The sequence below is a fragment of the Orycteropus afer genome, unplaced genomic scaffold (assembly GCF_000298275.1).
Source record: "Orycteropus afer afer isolate SDZICR_OR568_19922 unplaced genomic scaffold, OryAfe1.0 scaffold00104, whole genome shotgun sequence".
NCBI classification, from domain to species: Eukaryota; Metazoa; Chordata; class Mammalia; order Tubulidentata; family Orycteropodidae; genus Orycteropus; species Orycteropus afer.
In genome coordinates this window covers 9,402,486-9,419,129 of record NW_006921691.1, presented here as the reverse complement: position 1 = coordinate 9,419,129, position 16,644 = coordinate 9,402,486, and the positions used below count along the sequence as shown (strand labels likewise).

The 16,644-nt window shown below is 42.3% G+C and overlaps 1 protein-coding gene across 1 annotated transcript in view; it reads right to left on the bottom strand.

Moving 5' to 3' along the window:
- Positions 1-2,828: 2,828 nt before the first annotated feature.
- Positions 2,829-16,644, bottom strand: part of SV2C (synaptic vesicle glycoprotein 2C) — a 280,125-nt gene continuing 266,309 nt past the window's right edge. Inside the window, exon 12 of the mRNA XM_007943358.2 lies at positions 2,829-3,012. Within this exon, the coding sequence (XP_007941549.1) occupies positions 2,829-3,012 (184 nt within the window). The remainder of the gene's footprint in view (positions 3,013-16,644) is intronic.

The following is a 16,644-nucleotide window of genomic DNA, read 5'->3' as shown; positions in this document are numbered from 1 at the left end:
ATTGTTCTCCCTCTCTATCCAGGATCTCCTACATACATCCCCCTCTGAGTGGTTGACAGTGGTAGCCGGACACCATCTACTTCTTCTGGTCTCATAGTCACATAGGCTGCAGATCGCATGCCTCCTTGGGTCTTGGTTTAAATGACAAGAAGGTCAAGAACAGTCCTTGTAAAGGGGACACGTGGTGGAAGGTCTCATGAAGCAGGGGTTCTGCTACTTTTTTCTATGCTGACCCAACCTAGCATTCAAATAAAGTTCTGCGTAAACTATGCTCTATAGCTTGGGAGATATTTTATGCATTTTAACCTGCAACAGACATTAGACATTTCTGAAAAAAAAAAAAAAAATGATAGTCCAGTAAGCAAAATCAACTACCATGGAAGACTAGAGAGTGTGACACCCATGCATGTTTCTATTTCTATCTTAACTGGATTGATGGAAATACATGTCTTACTTCTACAGTTATTTCTGCACATGTTACATTCAACTAAAAAAACTGGCTCAAGTCCCCAAATACGTCTTTTTCAAGAAGACAAAGCAAAGACTAGATAGGTGGGGAAAATGAGTGTGTAAGAAAGAAGACTAACATACTGGGGACTTTTTTGGGTTATCTGACCCACTGTCTTTGTTCCCCAATAATATTGTGGGAGGCAGAAATGACAGCAACTTCAGATTGTTTTCCTTCCCACTGTTGGTTGGCTATCTTTCCAATAGACCTCGTCTAGTTTTTGAGTTTCCTTCTTCCTACCACCTTTGCAGGTTTTTAAGTTTCCCTGATGTTTCCAGCTGTGAGCATGTCTAGGCTTTGGTTTAAGTTTTCCTGATGTTTCCATCTGTGAGCATGTCTTCCCAGGGAACCACCAGCTTCCTGCCATCCTCCAACTCCAGCCTGCCCTCCTCTACAGACATGAATTACTTCAAGGGGGAGTTGATTAATGGTTTACATTAATGAAAGGATTTTCTCACAGTCTCAACTCTGCAGCCAGGAGCTCTAGGAGGGGCCATTAGGAAGGGGAGGGGGGAGACAGAGTGGCCTCTGGGGAGTTAAGACATCTTTGAATGTAAGAAGTATTGGAAACAAAGGCTCTCTCTCCCTGCAGTCCTGGGGCTGTCACTCTGCTGGAAATGCCTATCTTAAGTAAAAAGGATCACACTCTAGTTAAGACAGAGTTGAAGAAGGAATATTGCAGAATTACGGGATTTACTCTTGGCTGCTGCTGGTCATTGCAGTAAGTCTACAAGAGTTCAAAGATGTGTAGGAAGTATGAGCTTGGGGGAGGGGCAGGCTAGAGAGGTGAGAAGGTCATGACGCTGGCTGACAGCTGGTCCCTGGGAGTGTCCTGCTGACCTCCCTCTTCCAGGCCCAGGCAGATTCCAGAGGTAAAATGAGCAGCCATACAGCCACCATGAGAGGCTGTCCTTGTCGTGAGAGGTCCCTTCTGGGAGCACAGGCGAGCTGTGAGTTCACACAAAGACAGCGGACAGTAGTAGCACACCCTGGGTTGGGTTTCTGGCCAATGCACCAGCCTAGGGGAAGCCAGTGGAATAGGATCTGCAAGGGAATTAAATGTCAACTACCAGGGCACTGGGCCTCAGAAAAGAGGTGCCCTTAAGGTACCATTTAGCATTTCCAAATAGCCTTAGGTGTGAATTTCTTCCTAATTTGCAAATTTACAACTACCTTGACTAGATGGCAACTTTTTTTTTTTTTTTTTTAAATTTAGGTGGCGCAAACGGTTTGTGCAGGATGACTAAACTGACTGTTTGAACACACCCAGCCCCTTTGCAGAAGAAAAGCCTGTGATCTGCTTCCATAAAGATCACAGCCAAGAAAACCCTATGGGGCAGTTCTACTTTGTAACACGTGGAGTTGCTAAGCATTGGAACACACTCCGTGGCAACAAGTTTTTTTGTGTTGTTGTTGTTTAGATATTGATTGACAACATAGAAACCAGACAGTTTGGATAATGTGGCAGAATCAGGCAGGCAGAAACAGTTTTTAGGAAGCAGATTTTTCTTTCCCTAAGTCAAACTATCTGGTAAGATCAAGGGCAGCTTGCCAGGGGTAAATGGAGGCAGAAGATTCCTCTCTCCTTTTCAGACATTCTGAACCACGTGCCACAATCACAGACACTATCACGGCCCCTTTCCTCATAACTTCCGGAAGTTTAAGTGAGCTTTCTGACAGAAATCTTGCTGATGCAGCTCACTCAGATCTTTGCCACTCACTGCAGAGCCTTTACTATTTTCGTCATCAGTGTCACCTTCATTGTCAGTGTGAAAGAGCCCCACCCAGCTCTGTTTGGTACCACATGGTTTTCTCTGGAAGGCCCTGCTGTCACAGCGAGAATGGCTGGGTGTCTTTTTCTAAGTAAACAGGAAATATCACTCTGTTTAAAAAAAAAAAAAAAAAATCTCTCTCCTCAGCACAAACGCAATAATATGCCAACTTATCTTTCCAGTTAATGTTGACTTAGCAGCAGGGTCTATTTCTTACGCCAGCACAGTCTTCTTGACTTCTCAGCCTTTAGCGAGCAGACTCTTAGGGAAGCCTGGCTGACTTAGGACTTTTTAGAAATCCTGCCACCAGTTTTTGAGGCAGTAGCATCACAGTTAGGGAAGGTAACAATGCATGAAAAGAAAAACTATGCAAAATCACATTGAAGGGGCAAGATTGTATGCATCTAAATTGTAGTCACAGCCAAAGAGTTTGTGTTCTCATACCTGACCACCTTTCTAAGTATGAAAAACCTGAAGCCTTTGAGTCAGTCAGGAGAATTGACACAGGGCAGGAGGAAGAAATACAGGACAGATGGCTTTGTTTCCCATTACATCAGAACCTGGGTTCGTGTGTCGGGCAGGCGCAGCCCCACCAGTCCTCCACACACGAGCACGGTAGAAGCCAGCAGGATGGGGATTGCTTTGGTGATGCCGACCAAGGAGCCAAATATCAAGTTTCCAAGGACGGCTGCTGCTTTGCATAGAGCATTCAAGAAGCCGAAGCCTGTAGCCCTGCAAAACAAAGAGACACAGACAAGGTGGAGAAAGTGACTTCCAAGATTCCAACTGTGTTCAAATGTCCTGTATCATAATTTTCCAAAGATCTTTAGGTGTATTGTTGGCAAATAATGAAGTGCTTTTTGCAAATCTGGGCATAGAGAACTCCAGCTGCTGGTATTGTTCTTTCAACTCTTTGGGGACTTCCTCATCACCTCTAGTGATTCTTCCTCTGCTAGTGAGCTCCAATTTACCACAATTAGAAAAGGAAAACAAATTTTAGGGAGTAAGAAGAGTTTATTCTCTTGGCCCAGTGGACCTGCAAGAAAGAATATTTTAAATTATAGCTTTAATCTTAGCCCATGAAAGAAGCAGGCAGGACATATAGTACATCAGAGAGGCAGGTTCCCTCTGCCCTGTGTGGGTGAGGTAGGACCATGGCCCGCTGACACAAGGCAAGGGGTAGGGAGGGAAGGGTATGGGAATTGAGCGGCTTCTCATCTTTATAGAGGAGTGACTTGTTATTTTGTTTTGTGGATTCTCATAATTTCAGGAACATCCATATTTAAAAGAAAATTTAAATTTTACTTCAGAGTTAAAAATATATAATAGATTTCTTTTAAAAATTATTTTATTGTGGTAAGTGTTACATCCAAATATTTGCAAATCCAACATTTTTTACATGTGCCATTCAGTGATACCAGTTACATTCATCATCTTGTGCAATCATCACCACTATCCATTGCCAAATCATGCCACCACCATTAACAGAAACTCAGCATCCACTAAGCTTAGACTCCCCCTTTGGACTCTCCCATCCACCAATAATAAACTTTGGTCTCTATATATTTGTCTAATTTATATAAGTGAGATTATATAATATTTGTCCTGTTGTGACTGACCTATTTCACTTAGCATAACGTTTTTAAAGTTTGATTATGTCATTACATGCATCAGGACTTCATTTCTCTTAATGGCAGAATAATATCCCATTATGTGTATATACCACATTTTGTTGATGATAATATATTCCTTTAGATTGTTTTTACTCCCTATTTCTTCCCATTAGTTTAATGTGATAGGTTTTAACTAATTAATACCTAGGAGCTCTGGTAGCATAGTGCCTAAGGCATTTGACTGCTAACCAGAAGGCTGGAGGTTCAAACCCACCAGCCATTCCTCAGAAGGAAGGTTGGTCAATCTCCTTCCATAGTGATAGCGCCTTGGAAACCCAAGGAGGGGTCCCTATGAGTCAGGTCTGACTCAAGGACACATGACAGCAACAGTTAATGCCTACGTGATTTTCAAAGGAACCAGGTATGATTGAGTCATAGCCCTTATCTTTGAGGTCCCATGGAGGTAAGCTACCATGCTCTCTCCCCACACGCAAACATTTTGGTGGCAGGCAAAACTTGAGTACTGAGTAGGGTGGACCACCAATGAGCCCATGTAACATTTCTTATATCCTCATCAGAGTTCCATGTGGGAAGTCAAGTCCAGGAGAATAGTAACTTACTGCCGTCGAGTTGGGTCCAACTCATAACGACCCCTCCTTGGGTTTCTGAGGCGATATCACTACAGAAGTAGATTGCCCAACCTTCCTTCCGAGGAGTGGCTGGTGGGTTTGAACTGCCAGCCTTCTGGTTAGCAGTCAAATGCCTTAGGCACTCTACCACCAGAGCTCCCAGGAGAATATTACAAAAGATTAATCAGACTATGGACTTAGAGATGCTCTTGGTTACTGTGGTAGTTAAGTTTGTGTGTCAACTTGGCCGGGCCTGGTTGAGTGGGTGGGCAGCTGGATGTAGTATTCCCCATGATGAGACTGGTACTCAACTCCATGGTGGAATCTACTGTGAGCAGCTGAGTAGCTGCCTTACGGATGTGGTCTGCTCTTGTATGTAAGAAACAGCTTTGGGAATGGTCTCTAGCTTCTGGCATGCTTGAACCCTACTTGTAGCCATGTCGTTGTTCAGCAGTCTGCCATGTTCTGCCAACCTTCGCACTTTCAATGGACTTGAATTAATGGCCTGCTATGTGGTTTGGTAACAACGGGACTGTGCCTTTTTACTTGTTAACCTTGGGCTTTGTCAGTCTCAGCAGCTAGCAGCTGTCTGAGTGAAGAAAAGCCTCTTGCTTTAGTGGGCTGGGAGCAGGGGGCAGAGCTGCAACCCAAGGCTGAGGGGCTTTCACCCAGCCCCTGGAGCCTGGCACTTTGAACTTGGACTTAAAGCCTCCAAACTGTAAGAGAATAAATTTCTGTTTTTATAAGCTATCCCATTTGTGGTATATTCTTGTCAGAGTGGCACTAGGTAACCAGAACACTTCTTATATTGGCTGGGATTTCAGATGTGCAGGTATATAAATAAGATATACCTCATTTCTTAAAACATTCTTTGGGAAAGGTTTTACTATTTTTACTGTACATGCATTGAATGTGTTTCTACTGTCTTGTAGGAAGGAAAACTTAATTCTGTTCTTAAGAGTACAGTAGACCCCTGACATTAGGAGATGACATGAATTTTCTGCCTTTATGCCAGGTCATTGCTTTATGTCTGTCACTCATTATCTGAATGCATTATAGGAACATGATGCAGGGTAATTTTTGGATACTTTCTTCCTATAAGGAAATGCATTTTATATGATGTAATATGCAGCATTTAACATACATCTTTCTCTGATTGATTTGTAAATTCATTAAGTGAAAAGATTTCCTCGGGGAAGTCACAACAACTACTTGTCACTACTTGGACTATTCTTAGTGACATTTCCTATGGTATGTGTGCTCCTTAGGAACAAAGATACTTATCGTGGTTATTGTCCAGCCAATACCCTTTCCATTCCACAGGGAAGGAACACTTCTTCTTGTGCTTCATGAACCAAGCCCATGACTGAGTGCAGGGCCAATGATTTCGCTGATTAGAACAGACCTAATAAGGGCAATAAACACTGCCTTTCTTTTTGACTAAGAGGTCTATAAATCAGAGGAGGCAAGCTCTTGAAGTTGCCAAGATGGGCAACTGTTTGAAATGTAGAGGAGGTACTATGAGTAGAATTGTGTCCCCCTAAAATATGCATGGAAATCCTGGCCTTATGCTATTATGATTTTATCTTGTCATTAAATCAGTTGGCTTGGGCTGAGCAGATTACCTTCCAAAACGTAATAAAATGCAATCACTTTCCATAACTGCAATCCAATGTAACATAATAGATCAGATGAGGTCATACCCATGTAGGGTATATTCTAAACTTAATCACTTCTGAGTTCTAAAAAGAGCAAGTTAGACACATAGACATGAGTGCACATACACACAGGGTAAGACAGATGTCATATGAGGATTGCCAAGGAATGAATGAATGTCTGGTGCTACTGATAAAGAAAGAATCAACATGGCCAAGGCCCTGATTTGGACTTTCAGCATCCTGAACTAAGAGAAAATAAATCCCTGTTCTTTAAAGCCACTCACCTGTGGTATTACTGTCATAGCAGCACTAGGAAACCAAGGCAGGGGTGTAATGGTATTTCTCATTATAAGAAAAGGGACTTTCTGAGAAGTAGGTAAACTGATTTTGAATTCTTCTTTTCTTTTCTTTTTTTTTTTAAAAAAGACTAATAATGGCAAAAATTACCAAAAATATAAGGAGATTTAATGTACAGAGAACTACTTCAAACATGCAGTTGTTTGAGGTTACATTGCTGGGCACCAAGATGACTCAAGTGGAATGATACCATCACCACCTCCCCCCATGTTAATGACCCAGGAGGTGAATTCTCTTTTTGCTGGTTAAAAAATACAAATTAAAACAAAACAAACAAACAAACAAACAAAAAAACCCTACATTTTAGTTTCTAGATTCTAAGTCAAGAACTACAAAATACATTTTATGGTGGTAAGGTAAACAGTATCGTGCTGGGAAAGATGGCTGGGGTGTTTGTTGTAGCTGAGAGGAAAACATTATTCTGTCATGAAGAAGTCTCTCAAAGGTGAAACTGCAGGGGCAATCTAGGATTTACATCTGGGTTAAAATAACCATATTGTTCCAAGCTATACACCTCTGGTATAACTCAGAACAAGGTGTAAAATACAGGCAGATATGTCCTTATATCATAAACTGTAACCAAAAGATGGGCCAGCCCCCTGATTTCTAGGGGGCACTAAGACAGCTGCATCAGAGCATCTGATATGAAAGGCTCCTAAAAAAGAATATCAAATTCTTCCAAAGAATCTCTGTTTTCCATTTACAAAGCACAGGCTGTTCTTCAGATGAAAGTCTGATGTGGATACAAAGCATATCCAAACCCATTGCCAGTAAGTAGATTCCAACTGATAGCAACCATATAAGACTGAGTAGAACTGCCCCACAAGGTTTTCAAGACTGTAAATCTTTACAGAAGCAGACTGTCACATCCTTCTCCTGCAGAGCAGCTGGGGGTTTGAACTGCCAACTTTTGGTTAGCAGCTGAGCGCTTAACCCACTAAGCCACCAGGTTCCTGCAAAACATATTCCCAAGAAACCAAACCCAATGCCAGCTAGTCGATTCTGACTCATAATGCCCTGTTGGGTTTCCAAGGTGATAAACCTTTACGAAGTAGACTGCCTCATCTTCTTTCCATGGAGTGGCTGGTGGGTTAGCAGTCAAATGCTTTTCGCACTGTGCCACCAGAGCTCCTTGCAAAACATACATCCTCCTTGAATTAGTGTTGGCATTTGGGATGTGACTGCCCTTTCTTTGGATATGCACATTATCTCTTCAAATATTTGCAGCTAGAGGGCGGTGATGTCCTACCTATATTAAAAATCATTCACAAAGTGACTTGCTTTGGGGATTATCTGTTTATAAAGTAAATAATCTCTAGTTGACCGATTTTCTTGCTCTTCAAAACAAAACAAAACTAACCCCACTTGCCTTTGACTTGACTCCCGTCCCATGTGTCTAAGAGTAGAACTGTGCTCCATATTGTTGCTGTTGTGTGCTGTAGAGTCCTTATGTGCCATCGAGTTGGACCCGACTCATAGCAATCCCTCCGTGGGTTTCTGAGGCGGTATCACTATGGAACTAGGTTGCCCAACCTTCTTTCCGAGGAGTGGCTGGTGGGTTTGAACAGCCAGCCTTCTAGTTAGCAATCAAATAATGCCTTAGGCACTACGCCACCAGAGCTCCTCCAGAGCTCCTAAATGCACTGCCATCGAGTCAGATCCGACTCACAGCGACCCCTCCTTGGGTTTCCGAGGCAGTAGCACTATGGAAGTAGATTGCCCAACCTTCCTTCTGAGGAGTGGCTGGTGGGTTTGAACTGCCAGCCTTTTGGTTAGCAGTCAAGTGCCTTAGGCCCTGCGCCACCAGGTTTCCAATGATTGATTTCTCAAAGTGTATTGCCTAGCCTTTCTTTGAGGTGCCTCTCGGTGGGCTCAAATGGTGAACCTTTGGGTTAGTAGCCCAGTGTGGTAACCATTTGCACAATCCAAGGGCTCAGCTCTTACTTAAAGGAAGGGCATTCAGTTCTGCAGACACAGTAAAGCATGTTATCTTGTGAGGATAAAGCCCTTCGTTGGTGGGAACCCCGAAGTGCCCTGACTTGTCAGCAGTGGGACAGGCCACTGCAGTCTTTTTCACAAACCAGACTCCTTCCAGCCTTCTTATAACCAATAAGTACCATGGGAAAGAATGAAATGATCTATTGTCTCTTTATGAAAGCTCTACCCCAGCCAGAATCTTTTGTTCTCTATCTATTTATTTAATTCTTTTAAATGTAAATTCTTTCCCCAAGCAGTACCCTGTGACTGCAGCAGTCCTGTCCTCAACCCATTAAGGTGGCTCCCGCCTTGCTCCATTAACTCCATCTGTCTGAGAAATGCATGCCTGTGCCTGGAGCTGTTTTACTGCAATATTTAGCCTCAGCTGATGGGGGGGTGGCTGCCAGAGGGTCCCCTCTCTGCAGCTGGCCTGCAGCACTTCTTTGAGGCCTTCACAGTATAGTGGGTAGTACTGCCAAAGATGAAGAAATTGAAGATTTTTACCAACTTCTGCAGTCTGAAATTGATCAAACATACAATCAAGATGCAGTGATAATTATTGGTGATTGGAATGAGAAAATTGGAAACAAAGAAGAAAATATGGCCTTGGTAATAGAAATGATGCTGGAGATTACACAATAGGATTTTGCCAGACCAATGACTTATTCATTAAAATAGCTTTTTCAACAACATAAATGGCAACTACACACGTGGACTTCACTGGATGGAATACACAGGAATCAAATTGACTGTATCTGTGGGAAGAGATGGTAGAGAAGTTCAATATCATCAGTCAGAATAAGGACAGGGGCTGACTGTGGAAGAGACCATCAATAGCTAGTATGCAATTGCAAATTGAAGTGGAAGAAAATTAGAATAAATTCATGAGAAAAAAAGTATGACCTTGACCATATCCCACCTGAATTTAGGGACTGTCTCAAGAATAAATTTGACCCACCAAACATCAGTGACCAAAGACCAGAGGAGTTGTGGGATGACAATAAGAACATCATACGTGAAGAAACCAAAAGGTTGTTTAAAAGACAGGAAAGAAAGAAAACATCGAAATGGATGTCAGAAGAGACTCTGAAACTTGCTCTTGAATGGAGAGCAACTAAAATGAATGGAACAAATGATGGAGTAAAAGAGCTGAACAGTTTTCAAAGGGCAGCTCTAGAAGACAAGGAAAGTTTTATAAGGGCATGTGCAAAGATCTGGAGTTAGAAAGTCAAAAGGGAAGAACACACTTGATATTTCTCAAGTTGAAAGAAATGAAGAAAACATTAAAGTTGCTTAATGTTAAAGAGGATTGAAGGAATACAGAATCACCGTACCAAAAGAATTGGTCAATGCTCAGACATTTCAGGAGGTAGCATAAAATCAAGAACCAATGGTACTGAAAGAAGAATTGCAATCTGCACTGAAGGAATTGATGAAAAAAAAAAGACTCCAGGAATTGATGGAATGCCAATTAAGATATTTCAACAGATGGATGCAACATTGGAAGTGCTCCCTTTCTATGCCAAGAAATTTGGAAGACAGCTACCTGGCCAACCTACTGGAAAAGATCCATATTTGTGCCTATTCCAAAGAAAGGTGATACAACAGAATGCAAAAATTATAGAATAAAATCATTAATATCACATGCAAATAAAATTTTGCTGTAGATAATTCAGAAATGGTTACAGCAGTACATCAACAGGGAACTGCCAGAAATTGAAGCTGAATTCAGAAGAGAATGTGGAATGAACGATATCATTGCTGATGTCTGATGGACCTTGGCTGAAAGAAGAGAATACCAGAAAGATGTTTACCTGTGTTTTACTGTCTATGCAAAGGCATTCAACTGTGTAGATCATAACAAATTATGGACAACACTAAAAGGAATGGGAATTCCAGAACAGTTCATTGTACTCATGAGGAACCTGTACACAGACCAAGAAGCAGTTATTGGAACAGAACAAAGGGATACTGCATAGTTTCAAATCAGATCAGCACTGTATCTTTTCACAATATTATTCAATGTGTATGCTGAGCAAATGATCCAAGAAGCTGGAGTGTATGAAGAACATGGCATTAAGACTGGAGGAAGATTCATTAACAATCTGTGATATGCAGATAACACAACCTTGTTTGCTAAAAGTGAAGAGGATTTGAAGTACTTACTGATGAAGATCAAAGACTACAGCCTTCAGTATGGCATACACCTCAACAAAAGAGAACAAAAATCCTCACAACTGGACCAATAAACATCACGATAAGTGAAGAAAAGATCAATGTAAGGTTTTCATTGTACTTGGAACCACAATCAACAACCATGGAAAGAGCAGTCAAGAAATTAAAGACATATTGCAATGGGCAAATAAGCTGCAAAAGACCTCTTTATTGTAGCATTAAAAAGTAAACGTGGGCCTGACCCAAGCCATGGTGTTTTCGATCATTTCATACGCATGCAAAAGTTGGACAACGAATAAGGAAGACCAAAGACCTTTGAATCACAGTGTTGGTGAAAAATATTGAATATACCATGTATTGCCAGAAGAATGAACAAATCGGTCTTGGAAGAAGTATAGCCAGAATGCTCATTAGATGCAAGGATGGCAAGACTTTGTCGCCTGTACTTTGTACACGTTATCAGGAGGGACCAGTCCCTGTAGAAGGATATCATGCTTGGTAAAGCAGAGGATCAGTGAAAAAGGGAAAGACCTTCAATAAGATGGACTGACACAGTAGCTGCAACAGTGAGTGCAAACATAACAATGATTATGAGGATGGCACAGGACTGGGCAATATTTCACTCTATTGTCATAAGATAGCTATGAATAGTAACCAACTTGACGACACCTAATAAAAACATAATAAAGTATCTGTTCCTGCAAAGGCTTCAGCCTAGAAAACCCTATGGGACAGTTCTACTCTGTGTAATAATCTGTGAGTCAGAATTGACTTGACATCACATAATAGCGGTGTTCATGTTGTTGTTGTTGTTATGTGCCGTGGAGTCGGACCCGACTCAAAGCGACCCCTCCTTGGGTTTCTGAGGCAGTATCACTACGGAAGTAGATTGCCCCATCTTCCTTCCAAGGAGTGGCTGGTGGGTTTGAACCGCCAGCCTTCTGATTAGCAGTCTAGTGCCTGAGGCACTATACTACCAGAGCTCCCAGCGGTGTTCATAGTTGTCTTTTTATTTTTTAAGTGGTGGTCCAGAAAAGGAAACTGCTGGCTTTTGCCCTCTAATTCTGCCACCATCTTACTTGGTTTTTCTGACTTCAGTGTAGTGCCAGGCATGGTTCTTTTGAGTCTCACCCTCCAAACCCCCAATGAAGCAATGAAAACCAAACCAATACCATGGACTCAAGTCCAACTCATAACAACTCCCATTGGTTTTCCAAGGCTATAAATCTTTACAGGAGTAGATTGCCTCATCTACCTCCCATGGAGCAGCTGGTGGGTTTGAACCACTGATCTTCGGGTTAGCAGCCAAATGCCTCACCCATTACACCACCAGAGCTCCCCAAAGAAGCAAAAGACCCTGAATAAGGCAGTGCTTCAGGCAGTGCCTGGCTTGTGGTAGGCACCACATGAGTATTATCCATTGTTTGGGACACTGGCTGAAATATATGCCCATTGACTGATGGACAAAATACAATGTTATATTTAAAAAGATCTGAAATGGTACAGATCCAGGCTCAGCTCATGGGATTTCCCGGCTGACAGGTAAAATGTGAGCATTCTACTTATCTAGTCTCATCTTTAGGAGCTCTGGTGGCATAGTGCCTAAGGCACTTGACTGCTAACCAGAAGGCTGGTGGTTCAAACCCACCAGCTACTCCTCCGAAGGAAGATGGGACAATCTACTTCCGTAGTGATACTGCCTTGGAAACCCAAGGAGGGGTTGCTATGAGTCGGGTCTGACTTAACGGCACATAACAACAACAACAACAGTCTCATCTTTGGGAAAGAAATTTTTTCTGTACAACTCAGTCAAATCATAGATAGAAATTATGAAAAGAATACTCAAGATTGCATGGGATGCTTTGGAGCGTGCAAGCAGCCCTTAAATCAGGAATACATTGTGATCTGAAGATTCATCTGTAAATTTGTTATTTGGAACATAGAAAAAATTTGCTTTCCTCATAGAAACAATATTACTAATGATGACTAGTTTCCAGCTTAACTTAAAAAACAAACAAACAAACAAACTCATTGGTGTTGAGTCGATGGACTCATATCTCTATGAAAATAGACTGCCCAACCTTCCTTCCAAGGAGTGGCTGGTGGGTTTCAACCACCAGCCTTCTGGTTAACAATCAAATGCCTTAGGCACTACACCACCAGAGCTCCCAGCTTAACCTAGAAAAGCTATTTTATCCCTGAATATATCTGAGCTTTTGGAGTACAGTGCTGAGAACACTAAAAATACCTTGAACATTTGTCTAATGAGCAAATTTGTCTTTAATATTCTCTTAATTTACACATTCACCTACTCATTCATTTAATAATCATTCATTAAGCATCTATTAGGAGCTCTGATGACATAGTGCCTAAGCATTTGACTGCTAACCAGAAGGCTGGTGGTTCAAACCCACCAGCCACTCCTCAGAAGGAAGATTGGGTAATCCACTTCCATAGAGATACCGCCTCAGAAACCCAAGGAGGGGTTGCTATGAGTCAAATTGACTCAATGGCAGTGAGTTTGGTTTTTGGAAGCATCTATTATGTACCATATATATGTGCCAGGGAGCTCTGGTGGCATAGTACCTAAGGCACTTGATTGGTAACCAGAAGGCACGGCTCAAACCCACTAGCTACTCCTTGGAAGGAAGGTTGGGCAATCTACTTCCACAGTGATACTGCCTCAGAAACCCAAGGAGGGGTCGCTATGTGTTGAAGTCAACTCGACGGCAGTGAGTTTGGTTCTTTTTTGGTTTTGTATTATGTGCCAAGTACTACACTAGGTACCAGGTGCCCCAAAATTAATAAGATAAAATGTCTGTCTTTACTTACATACCATGGTAATTGCAGTGATAAAGACACCCATAAGGCATGATGGAGACACAAAGGATGGGTGGTGACTTTAGACCGGGTAGGTGTGCTAAAGGAAGGCTTCTCAGAGGGAAGGAGAGTAGAAATGGTCTTGAAGGAAGAGTAATGGGATTTGCCAGGTGAAGGATGGAATGTAGACAAGGATATATTCTGACTCCCAGGCATTTGACTGCTAACCAGAAGGCTGGTAGTCAAACCCAACAGCCACTGTTTGGAAGGAAGATTGGGCAATCTACTTCCATAGAGATACCGTGTCAGAAACCCAAGGAGGGGTTGCTATGAGTTGGAAATGACTCAATGGCAGTGAGTTTGTTTTTTTTTTTGTTTAGTATCATCACATTTCCCTAACCTCTCTCTGTGGTACCCCATTCAAGTCTACTTGTGTTAGCTCAGCTGATCTGGGCAGCTTCCCTGCAATGTTCTCAAAGTGCCAAAACAGGCTGCCCTCCTCCAGCACCCAAATAAGTCTCGACTTCCTCATGCAGCTATTGTCACCTTGGGGTTGACAGCATTGAATTAAGGTACAGGAACCTTACAACCATGCCATCACCCAGAGTGCTTAACCATGGGTGTATTAGAATCACCTGGGAGCTTCTAGGTTGGTGCTCCAAGGAAGAAAGGCCTGGCAATCTTCTTCAATAAAGCTTGTTGTTGGGTGCCATTGAGTGGATTCAGACTCATAGCAACCCATGTGACAGAATAGAACACCTCTTAGGGTTGTATTCTCTACATAAGCAAATTGCCAGATCTTTCTCCCACAGAATTGCTGAGTGGGTTTGAACCACCAAGCTTTCAGTTAGCAGCTGAACACTTAACTGTTGTGCCACCAGGGTTCTTTCTGTAAAGATTAAACTCACTGCTGTCGAGTCGAATCTGACTCATAGCGACCTTTCCTTGGGTTTCCGAGACAGTATCCCTATGGAAGTAAATTGCCCACCCCTCCTTCCAAGGAGTGGTTGGTGGATTTGAACCGCCAGACTTCTGGTTAGCAGTCAAATGCCTTAGGAACTATGCCACCAGAACTCCCTCTGTGAAGATTACTGCCAAGAAACCCCTATGGAGCAGTTCTACTCTGTTAACACATGAGGTCATCAAGAGTTGGAATTGATTTAACAGCAAAAGGTTTAGTATGGGAGCTTCTAAAACAGTGATGGGGAGATATTAATGCATAGGTCTCCACCCACAGAGATTGGTTTTGTTGCTGTACCACTGGTATTTTTCAGAAGCTCCCTGTGGTTCTAAGGTATATCCAAGGCTGAAAACTCCTGCTATCTTTTCAAAGATATTTGCACTTTTGACTTGTTTTGGATTTATGTAGGGCTCCAAATCAGTTCATTCCAGTTCAACCCCCTGCTGAGAATTTGCATTTCCACGCCAGATACACTGAATCACACTCCACTTCTTCACAAGCTCCCCAGGTGATTCTTACATCTTCATAGGACCACCTGGGGAATCTGTAAGATGTATTCCCTTGTTTGAATGACTGTTCACATAGTTAGATAATTAGGAGATTTCCAATTTTCGGATAACAAACGGTATTCTAATGAACACTTTCACATATGGCCTCCTTCTTTTGAATGTGTTCATTAGGGAATATCAGGTAATGTGACAAAAGCCAAGGGAAAACATTTAGGATGTGGTATGGGAGAGACTCAGGCAGCAAGGTATGCTTTCCTATGTAGGAGTAATCCAAAGTCTTCACCTAATCTCTTTTCTCCTCCCTCCATGCCCCTAACCAGAAGGCTGGCGGTTCAAACCCGCCAGCCACTCCTCGGAAGGAAGGTTGGGCAATCCTACTTCCGTAGTGATACTGCCTTGGAAACCCAAGGAGGGGTCGCTATGAGTCGGGACCAACTCGACGGCAAATAACAACAACAACAACCATGCCCCTACTTTTGATAAGTTTCCTTGTTTACTCTGTTTTTCACAGTTCATAGCTTAACTATTTTCACCACAGGAATGGTCATATGACTTAGTCATATAATATATGAACATATATATATATATATATATATATATATATATATATGAGATAAGGCCTATAAAGAAAAATAAAGCAGGACAAAGGAACATGGATAGAATGTATTACATATGTTGCATGAAAGATTTCCTCATTTAGAAATCTTCAAAATATACAGGTGATGAATGTATTCAAGAAAGAATGAATGATGTTGCCATCATGGAACACCACAGGATGTTATTGACTAGGAGAGTTCTAGAGCTAGAAAGGACCTGAGATATCACTTATTTCAATCTCCTTATTTTTATATCTCAAACAACTGAGGTATAGTTGTACCTTGTGGTTTCCCTGACGTAACACAGCTGGTTAGCAACAGATTCAGGATTACAGACTTTTAGGATTGCCTTTGGAGAGGGGATAAGGGAACCTCTCTGTCTAAACAAGAACAGTCCTAAGGGGAGGGGTTTAGGTTGGTTAATTCTGGGCAGATGTTTTGATTTTAAACTCCTCAGGAAAAGCACATCATCCCATAGTGCTGGGTGACAGCCAGCAGCTGCCCAAGACTAAAAAAGAAGAACAAGTGTAAATAATCAGGGTTTTAAACTCAAATCCTTTCTGAGATCATGTCTGAAATTGTGCCTACATAGGGGAAGAAAAAGGAGGGAAAGGCAGGAATGTGCTGATGGATGAGCACCCAGGAGACAGGCCTGCTGAGCTGAGGGGGTCCATGCAGAACTGGAGGCCAACAGGGAGAACCTGGGTCCCATCACTCACAAGCTGTGGGGCTCCTTACCCTCAGCTCCCAGGAGGCTGGGAAAAAAAATACTAGAATTCTCCTTTAAGAATCCAGGAAGGATAATTTGGATGAAAGGCCTGGCAGTCTACTTTTGAAAAATCAGTCACTGAAAACCCTATGGAGCACAGTTCTACTCTGACACTTGGGGTCACCAGGAATCAGAAGTGACTTGACAGTAACTGGTATGCTCTAACATATCAATGTATTTATCTATTTGTTGTTGTTGTTGTTGTTATGTGCCGTCGAGTCGGCCCTGACTCATAGCGACCCCTCCTTGGGTTTCCGAGGCAGGATCACTATGGAAGTAGGATTGCCCAACCTTCCTTCC